General features: G+C 40.5%; 1 protein-coding gene across 1 annotated transcript; it reads right to left on the bottom strand.

Moving 5' to 3' along the window:
• Positions 1 to 3087: 3087 nt before the first annotated feature.
• LOC110734920 lies at positions 3088 to 8240 on the bottom strand. Its single transcript, XM_021915046.1, has 7 exons — positions 8124 to 8240; positions 5421 to 6072; positions 4779 to 5171; positions 3962 to 4101; positions 3691 to 3835; positions 3468 to 3629; positions 3088 to 3377 (listed from the first exon to the last, which is right to left on the bottom strand). Exons 1-7 carry the CDS (start codon positions 8238 to 8240, stop codon positions 3088 to 3090), a joined length of 1899 nt encoding a protein of 632 aa, XP_021770738.1.
• Positions 8241 to 10981: the final 2741 nt, after the last annotated feature.

Raw genomic sequence — 10981 nt, forward strand, 5'->3', positions numbered from 1 at the left:
AAAAAAAAATCGCAACTTGGAACATCCGCCTGGAATTCCGGATGAATCAAGGAGGATCCGGAAATTTCAAACGGATCCTCCTTGGTTCATATGAAAATTTTAGGCGGATGTACCATCCATCTAAAATTTCCGGAAAAACCGAGGTGGATCCGTCTGAAATTTGCGGATCCTCCTTGGTTCATTCGGAAATTTCAGGCGGATGTTCCAATTTTTTTTTTCGTGATTAATTTTTTTAAAAAAACTGATTATTGTTATTATTATTAGTAATGTTATTATTATTAGTAATATTATTAATATTATTATTGTTGTTGTTATTATTATTATTGTTGATATTATTATTATTATTATTATTATTATTATTATTATTATTATTATTATTATTATTATTGTTATCGTTATTAATAATATTGTTGTTGGTGTTGCTGCTGTTGTTGCTGTTATTGTTGTTGTTGTTGTTTTGTACTATTTTTATTAGTATGTTGCGAAATATGTGGTTTATAATTATTATTATTGTTATTAATATTGTTATTATTGTTATTGTTATTATTATTATTATTATTATTATTATTATTATTATTATTATTATTATTATTATTATTATTAATGTTGTTGCTGATGGTGTTGTTTTGAAATTTTTTTTTTTAATATTAATATTTGTTGTTCAACTGTAATCAAATAGTTATTGATATTTTATTTTGTACTTATTTAATGTAGATTGAGGGTTCGGATGCTCGTCATGCAATATCAAGACGTTTGAATGCGTCTGTTAGGAGGGAGTCAGGTCGTTCAGTAATTACGAGGGTACCGTTTCGTCATGAGCAGCAATATGGGTCTCCTAGTAGTTGGTCGGGAGAGCATCAGTCATAAGGGAGCCTCCCCATGTACTCGTCGGGTGGACTGCCTACATCTGACAATGAGGACGAAGAACGAGCAAGTCATGCTGATCAAGACAAAGAGTATGACCCTTAGGATTATCATACGGTGTGTAGGGGTTAGCATGGGAGATTTGTTAGTAGTCAAGCGAGTCAACCTACTACCAACTCAGCAGAGACATGGTTAGTGCAGCAGCCGATGCCAGGTGGTCTTGAGGATGGTACCGTTATCCCTAGTTTTGGTGGTCACGTGGCATCATATATATGGGGCGGGACGGAGCGAAATGTTTTGCACTGGTTTAAGTAGGACACAGTTGTGTTTTGAATTGGTTAATTGGCGAGGTCGTCTTGCACAGGAGCACCTCGAATTGATTGATGGCAGTGGTATGTCTCACTTACCCGGGATTATGTTTAAGTGTCTCAACTGGCCGTTGATTTCTGCTTTTGTTGAGAGATGGCAGCCAGATACAAACACGTTTCATATGCCATTTGGGGAGATCACGATCATGCTGCACGATGTGTACCATATTCTTGGGCTTCGTGTTGATGGTTCTATGGTTTCTACTACTCCTAGCACGGACGTCATACGGGACGCGTGCTCGGTTACCATGGATATGACTGCGGAAGAGTTGAATGAGAAATGCGGTACTAAAACCATTTGGCAGGGTAGTGGGGTGCTGATTGAGAGGATTTTTGGTATGACTTTGGAGGTGCAGAGGCCCTTCAGTGTCCATTATATTGCATACATGTGGTTAGTACTAGGAGGCTCATTGTTTTTGGACAAGAGTGGTAACTGCACTCATCCTTCCTTCCTCCACGAGCTTGTTGTTGATGATGTCCAGATTAATAAGTACTCTTGGGGCTCAGCTACTCTAGCCTACCTGTATCGGCAATTGGGTACGGCATCATGAAAAGATGTTGATTCGATCGCTGGGTTGTCTCACGCTTCTGCAAGCGTGGATTTACGAGTACTTTCCGTGCTTTCGGCCTCAGCAGGGTACCTTGACGAGGGAGCTTAATATCCCTCGTGCGTTTGCTTGGGATGTTGGATCGGGATGCTCTAACAAGAGCATGGAGCGCCTCTTAGCTTTTTCGTGCTAGACTGGATGAGCTGACTGACCGTGAGGTTAACTGGCTCCCGTACGGAGTTGATCCTGCACAACACGTGCCACCTACTTTATTTACTAGGTGCATCCAGTACCGTAGCATCATTATTGAGCCGTACAACTTGGATTCGTGCAGGACATTCCAAGGAGCATTATCAGGCCTGAGAAGGCCAAGAGACCGACCAACTTGAAGATGTATCAGGTAGAATTTCCGAACGAAATGACAAATGTGATGTGGACTAGGTACCCACACCAGACTTGGTCGTCGAGCTCCTACGGTCGCTCCTGGTTACATGCAGTGGCTGTGCAGATTTTCTCACCCTCGTGTATCTCCTGGGGGTTCATCGGCTAGGAGTAGCAGTCTACCTGAGAGGACTAACACGGATTATGTAAGTAGTTGTGTTTTATTATACTATTAATCCGACTTCCAGTAATTGTAATTTCTATAATATGTTGTTTTCTTATTTGCAGTGGATGAGACGTTCCATGGAGATTCACTAAAGAGCACTGGATGAGTATCCCAACATGTCGCTTGAAACAAGGGCAATGACTGAGCAGCTGGTAGTTGACTGGAAGGTGATGATGGGGTTGTAGATTACTCTTTATTCGTATTAGTGGTTGCATTAACATGACTTGTCTTCATTATTTTATATTACTTTGTATTCGGCATGTAATGTAAGAACTGGAAGGCAATGATGGGGTTGGAACTTAGTTTAATTACTTTTATTAATCTATATTACATAGCTACAACTATTCAACCTTAGTGAAAGTACATAAATGAGTTCACTACCTAATTAATGCATCCCACATGTTCCTTCTAACTTCATATTGCTGATCCCATCCATCAACACTTGGCTCGTGGTGCTCGGTCCACCAACCTGCAATCGGGGGAAGAGGTGAATCTTGTGCAAGATCAAGACGGATGAATGTGACCCACCAATTGTAGCGATCACGAACTCTTGAGCGGGTGCCCTGACCGTGTTTTGTGCCCGCAGCGGTAACACCGTGATGCATGGGTAGTAGCAGATTGGTACGGTGCCTACACCGAAAAGAATCACCCTTGCGTTGAACCAAGTAGCAATAGGAAATAAATCTTAAATTGCTACCATCTAATGTCGTGAATCAACCGCCTCACCATCCCATCGAATACGTTCTGCATTCATCCAAACCCTTCCAATCCCGTAAATCCTTTCGTACAACATTGGATGAGCGGCGACCTCGTTTGCTATTATTTCCCGAGCGGTGAACCATTGCGCTTGATCACCAAAGAAGAAGTCAGCCACACAACGAAAGCCACAGTTTCCATCACCAATGATATCCTTCCATGCTGTGATGTAAGGCAACATCGGCCCTGGAAGCAAGTGCAAATGCCTGCATTGACTGATGTCACATTGATCTTCTGCACAAAATTAATGGTCATTTATTTGTACGCTACAAGATGAAATACGTGTAATTCATAAGTGCAAATACTTGTAATTTCATGACTTACCTGAGGTCGTACATGTTTGTTGTGTACCACGTTGAGTGTTTCGACGGTTTACGTGTTCGAAATAACAAGGATCACGCCTGGTATCATTGTTCCTTCGTCGACCTCGAACATTGTGTTTTACATGTGGTTCTTCAAGGTTTGTATGATCCGGATGCAGCTCCTCTTCAATGATGCAAAATACATTTCAAAGTATAGCAGGATCACTACCAATGACCTCATCAACCAGGGAACGAAAAATGTGCAGCTTCCTCGGTTGAATCGTTAACGAACACAAGTATATCAACACCATCACCAATAACCAAGGTCTTCCAAAATGGATGAATTTGCCTGATATACAAGCCTGACTGTGCAACTAGCAAATCATGTATCTAGCAAGCACATGGTAAACCATGGGTCACACGCATTGCACATCCACAATGCTGATACACTTGGTAACTTAACTTCCTCATTCTTCTCGTCTCATCATCGAGAATTTTCAAACAATGTTGAGACACTTTGCCATTTATACGTGACAATGGCAATTGTCTGTACTTCTCACCAATTTTTGATCTTGATGCCTCCAAGCCATTACGAATTGCAATGATCTGATTACCAATATGACAATGTTCTCGGGCCCATACGGTATCTAAAGAACCTGCCTTTGATTCAGATTTAAAAAAAAAAAAATTAAGATTTTTAATTAAAATCTGAAAAAGTTTTTAATTACTACCCATAATTCACTTAAATAGGACCGATTACTACCCTGTCCGCGCCCGCACCTTTTGAACCTGGAGATGGTTGGTCGCGCCCTCGGAGAGGGCTCTCCCCAGTCACCCACGGGCGCGGTACACAAGGCCGAGGGCGCGGACAAGGAGCTCATCCTTAGAACCTGGAGATAGTGGGCCGCACCCTCGGAGAGGGCTCTCGTTAGTCAGTCGCGGGCACGGTACACTGGGCCGCCGGCGCGGACAGGGTGCTCATCCTTGAAACCTGGAGATGGTGGGCCGCGCCCACGGAGAGGGCTCTCCCCAGTCAGCCGCGGGCGCGACACACAGGATCGCGGGCGCGGACAGGGATCTCATCCTTTGAATATGTAGAATGGTGGGCCGCGCCCTTGGAAAGGGCTCTCCCTAGTCAGCTGCGGGCGCGACACACAGGGCCGCGGGCGCTGAAAGGGTTAATTGGGTGAATTAGGGTTAGTAATCCAAAACTTTTTTAATTAGGGGTAGTAATTCATAAAGCCTCTATTTTTGAGGCAGGGTGATTACCAAAATTTCCTTAAAATTACTAAAACGAAGTAAAGACAACAACTACAACATTATAACAACGAACTTGTCGATGATTCAAACCACGTCTTCACCACTGTCGAATGTTGGCTCTCAACTCTACAACTACTCGTGCTACCAAAGTGAAGAACTTGGTTCATCCAAAATGTCACAAATTTGATTTTATGACAAAGCCATGTTCTCTCAACGTAAGTAATCACTGCCGGATAACTTGCCCACCTAGCTTTCATTGTATCTACAGCAACATTATAATCCGCCTCGGTTGTAGCATCCATGATGCGTTTTCGTTTGCCATTTTTAAAACTCGCACCGATCTTATTATTTTTGAACATATCAGTCACCCTAGCATCCACAGCTTTGTTAATGTGCCAACTACAAAGTAAGTGTGACGTCCCTGGAAACACTTCTCTCAATGCCGCACAGAGGCCAAGTTCACGGTCTGACAAAAATACCGATGGTTCTTTATCATACCCAATCAACTCCCTTAATCTCTACAACACCCACCGATAGCTTTTCGTGCACTCGTTGCGCATGAACACATAACCAACGAGGAAATTCTGATTTGTCGGTGTTACACCTACTATCTAAAAAAATGGCGTCCCGTATCGGTTGGTCTTGTATGTCGAATCCATACCGATTACACGTGGGTATGTGCGTAGTATGTTTACCGTGATTGGGTGCACCATACATGCATGTTGTAGATCGTCAAGTTCATCGGCCATGACCCAGTAAATATACTGACTCTGTCTCGCCAAATGAAAAAATTGTTGAACAACTCCTCTGCCTTTAGACATCTCCGATCTCAAGTCATTCCGACAATTGTAAATGTGTCTGATGTTTGGATGATCATCAGGAAATTGCTCTGCAATAATTGCCATGATGTTACGCGGTGCAACCTTGGACTTTGTCATGTCACACACAACCTTTTTTGCATCCGGGCTCAAGCCACTAATTTTACGATGACCCTCCTGATACACAATCATTGGATGGTTATAGGTCCCAGTTTCATCATTTTTTGCACGGATCTTCCAACCGTCTGTGATGAATTCATAATATATCTTGATGTAGAAAGGACAACCATTAGCTTTGGTTTTTGTGTCCTCTCGTATTGCGTTCTCAAAATCTCTCGGCTTGCTCTTCCGTCCCTGATCACATCTCAAATATCGATACGGCCGACCATCTCTGGTTTTGTTGTAAGACGATTTAACCAAAATAAATCCCAGATTTATGGAAACAGCATCCGCCCATTTAACTGCATCATCAAACGTTGGAAATACTGTGTCCATGACATAATTCGCACTATAATTCACACCATCACCGCCGTCTTCAGACTCCAAGTCCTATAAAAATAAAAGAAAACACACAAAATTCTCAAACATTAACTAATATCACAAAATTATCACAACATTAACTAATATTATCACATTAACTAATATCACAACATTAACTAATATTAACTAATATCACAACATTAACTAATATTAACTAATACTTCCTCCATTCTATTAATATTGCAACAAGGATGAAATTACGCATCCCGAAGCACATTTTATATGCTAAATATCTATAATTGTGTAACAGTAAAAATGATTAAAAGTTGATATTGTGAAAGTACTTTATGAGACGAATCCAACAAGATCCCACATGACTATATTTTGCTTAACGTATAAATCATATTATATGGTCAAACAAGAGTGATGAATAGTGCAAAAAGTCCATTGTTGCAATATTAATAGAACGAAGGAAGTATTAACTAACACTAACATTAACTAATTTCACAACATTAACTAATATTAACTAACACTAATATTAACTAATATCACAAAAATAACTAATAATACTAATACTAATTACTCAAACTATCACAAAAATAATAATAATCACAATAAAAATTATAATTATCATACAAAGATTACATTAATAAATTTGATTAATTGGTTTAAAAAATAAAGGAAAAACTGATTTGATTAATTAATCAATAAAATACAAATAAAAAAATAAAAAAATAAAATAGACATCTGCCTAGAAAATCCGGATCCACCGTGGAAGATCCAATTAAATGGTTGCTACTTCTAAAATCTTAAACTACTTGTATGCTAAAGGTTGTTGTGAACAACAAAAGTTTTCAATTAAATGGACCAATTCCAATTGATTAGAAACTACCTCATACAGTTGGAAGGTAAAAGAATGGAAATGTTCTAATTAAGAAGTATATTATAGAAATTTATTTAGCATATTACTACTTCTTGAACATGCGATGTCATGTTTAGTTCACTCATTGAAGAATGTGGTTGAATTAAAAGAAGTTTGGCTAATGGAGAAGTAAATCTACAAGTTTAGAAGCACATGTTGTTACTTCACAAGTAGATTATATAAGTTTAGAAGCAAAAGTTGCAACTTTACAAGTAGAACTTACATTTCATCTTACCTAGTAATGGGCTAGAATTAAATAAATGTTATTTATTCTTGCCATCATCAAAACATACACCATTCAATGTTTTTAATGACTAAGCATTGAAGATTCAAAAACATTGAGTAAATGTTATTTTATGCTTTATTGAATCACAGTGTGTTTTAAATTGCTAAATAGGTTAAAGGTTCTATATGGTAGATATAGATAAACCATATATATATATATAAGTGGTAGTGAAATTAAATACTGTGATTTTAGGTGATAGTAAAATAAATTAAAAAAAATTAAGGGGTAGCAAAACTCTGTGATTTTAGGTGGTAGTAAAATAAAAAAAAATTAAGGGGTAGCAAAACTGAGGTGCCTGCCTTTTGGTGGTAGAAAAATTGAAATTACCCTATATATATATATATATATATATATATATATATATATATATATATATATATATATATATATATATATATATATATATATATATATATATATATATATATATATATATATATATATATATATATATATATATATATATATATATATATATATAATTTCAATTTTGCTACCCCTTAATTTTTTTTTTTATTTTACTACCACCTAAAATCACAGTATTTAATTTCACTACCATTCAACGGAATCCGTTAGGATTCCGTTAAGTTTATTCAAAAAAAGAAAAAAAAAATAAAAATGTTTTTAAAAAAATAAAAAAACCAAGCCACCCTCTCCCCTCCCTTTCCTCCACCACCCCTCCTGTCAGCCACCCTCCCCCCTGCCGGCGACCGGCGCCCAATGCTTTGGCCGGCGCCGGCGACCCCACCCCAATCCCTTTCCCCCACCAACGCAACCCACCCCCCTCCCTAATCCCTTTCTCGCTGCCCCAACCCCCACCTGGAACCGGAAAACCCAAAATCTTCATCATCTTCTTCACTCTCGCTGCCCCAACTTGCATTCATCTCTTCCTCCTCACAACTCAAAATCCACACTTCCTGCATTTTTACTCTCCTTGATGCTCTCCTGCAAGCCACCACCATCCTCTACTGCTGAAGCCACCGCTGTTGCCACAAAGAGCCGACAGTCACTCATTCCATCTCCTCTCATATCATAATTGATGTGTTCTTAATCATATACGCATCAAATTCAGCATCACCCACACAAATTTGGCAATGAAAATATACTAATAAATAATTGATTCGTGCTACTGTGATTCGTGTTCTTGAATTTTAACTCTTTCTTCTGTAATTTGCATACTTGTTCATCATTATTAAGAATGCTTCATACCAATTCGCGTTTGCGTTGATCAAATTTGCTGCATTGTCTAATTTTTCGCGAAGAACCCTAGAAAAATCGAATTGGGGGTTTTTGTTTAACAAATGTATTCGCGCAATTCTTGATCCCAAATGATAGTGTGTTGCATTGTGAGCGTTTTGGTACTAATTTTGTGCGTTTTGGTGAAGAAATGAACTTGTTACCCCTTTCCCTTAAGCTTTGTGCGTGAGTATCAATGGAGTTAGGGGTGGTGACTGCGTTGGTGGGGGAAAGGGATTGGGGTGGGGTCGCCGGCGCCAGCCAAAGCATTGGGCGCCGGTCGCCGGCAGGGGGGAAGGGGGATGGTGGCCGACGGGAGGGGGCCAGCTGGGCAGTTAAGGGTGGTGGGCTGCAAAGGTGGAGGAAAGGGAGGGGGGAGGGTGGCAGTTGAGGGTGGTGGGTTTTTTTTTTTTTTTTTTTTTTTTTTTATAATTATTTTTTTTTTAATAAACCTAACAGAAACCTAACCCATTCCGTTAAGTGGTAGCAATTTTTTACAACTGTGATTTAGGTGGTAGCAAAATATAATAAAAAATTTAAGGGGTAGCAAAACTGAGATGCATGCCTTTTGGTGGTAGCAAAAGTGAAATTACCCATATATATATATGTATATATATATGTATATGTATATATATATGTATATATGTATATATATATGTATATATATATGTATATATATATGTATATGTATACATATATATATATACACATATATGTATATACACATATATTACACACATATATGTATACATATATATATATATGTATATATACATATTGTAGGGTTTCGTAGTGACCCGACACTACGCGGATGGAAACCCACCAAGACCCGCCCCTTAATTAAAGCAATTAACAAGCATAATAAACTTAATCAAACAAGATTAAGAACAAGAATTATACCTTTGACGCGTGCTTCGCTCCCAAAGAGCTCTTACTTCAAAATCCAGAAAAGACGAGATCTCCAACGGATCGTACCCTCGACCCGACCCGAGCGTCCTAAGTCTTGAAGGTTAGTTAAGACCCGGACAAAATAACTATGAGTTTTACGAATCAAAGGTTTACTCTTACTTAGAGTTGCCTTTTTAATTCCACTCAAGGTTGTTCATTTCCCAATACCCAAGCTTGGTATTTATAGGGAAATGAACCCTTGAACTTCATTCCCCAACCAATGTGGGAGAATGAGTAATTTTGCTAATTAATTTATTTCTAAAATAAATTAATAAATAAACACAATTACAATGCAACAAGTGTCAAGGGGAGAGAGAGAGTTAGGTGAGCACCATGTACCTTGGGGGGGGGGACCATTTCCTTGCTCCCCAAGGCATGGCTCTAAGCCTTGGTCCCCACTCTCCTCACAAAACCGCCTCAAGTATGCTGTTGGGCTGGCAGCCAGCTGACACTGCCAGCATGCCCAGCCTAGCTAGCACCAGCCCACCAGCAGCCTTCGCATCCCAGCCAGGCAGTGCTGCTTGGTGCTGGGCGATGCTCGGCGCTGATGCGTGCTGGCGCTGGTGCTGCCCTTGGCATCCCACGCACCACACGCATCCACGCTTCACCCTTCGCACATGCTCGCACACCCAGCATGCGTGCTGCTAGCGAGCCACGCATGCTGGCCCCCTTTGCCTCGCACACCATGCACACACCTTCGCAGCATCTCTCGCACACGCACGCCCACGCATCACACAACAGCCTTGGTGCGTGGTGATGCTGGGCTGCTGTGCGTGGCCTAGCACTATGCTGGCGCCCAGGCCCTCGCATATGCATGGTGCGATGCTTGGTGCTACCATGCGAAGGCTAGCACACAAGCCAGCGCACATGCTGCGCCAATGCTAGGCAGGCACCCATGCTAGCACTTGGTGCCTGCGATGGTGCTGCCATGCCAGACACGCACACACGCAGCACCTAGTGCCTGCGATGGTGAGCCTGGTGCCTGCGATGGGTTGCTAGGTGCGCCTGGTGCCTGCGATGGGTTGCTAGGTGCGCCTGGTGCGCCTATTGCTTGCGATAGTGCTGCCAGGCCGCGCCTAGGTTGCGATAGTGCCTAGCACACCATGGTGCGCCTAGCACACACATGGTGCGCCTAGGCTTACGATGAGCTAGCCTAGCCTAGCTACAGCTACGCTCATACTTGTTGCTTGTGATTTTGCGACGTTCGGTCTCGACGCCCTAGGCTCGATTTTCGACGTCTGTATTCGTAAAACTCTGCTGACTCATTAAATCCTTTCGGATTAATTCGTCGTCTCGGATCGGTGATTCGATTGGGTTCGACCCGAAGGGTTCAGTTAAGATTAAGTTGTAACATTAATTGCACATTGATATTACTGATCGGAAGCAGCCTCCACCTAGGCATTCCGATCACTTGACCTTATTGAAGAATTAGCTCCGTAATAATTCTGAACCCTCTATCGGAAGAATATACTTGTTGGAAGGACACCATTCTTTTCACATATATGTATATATATATATATATATATATATATATATACATTATATATATATATACATTATATATATATGTATATAATGTCTCTAAA

This window comes from Chenopodium quinoa, unplaced genomic scaffold (assembly GCF_001683475.1).
Source record: "Chenopodium quinoa cultivar QQ74 unplaced genomic scaffold, ASM168347v1, whole genome shotgun sequence".
In the NCBI taxonomy this organism is placed as follows: Eukaryota; Viridiplantae; Streptophyta; class Magnoliopsida; order Caryophyllales; family Amaranthaceae; genus Chenopodium; species Chenopodium quinoa.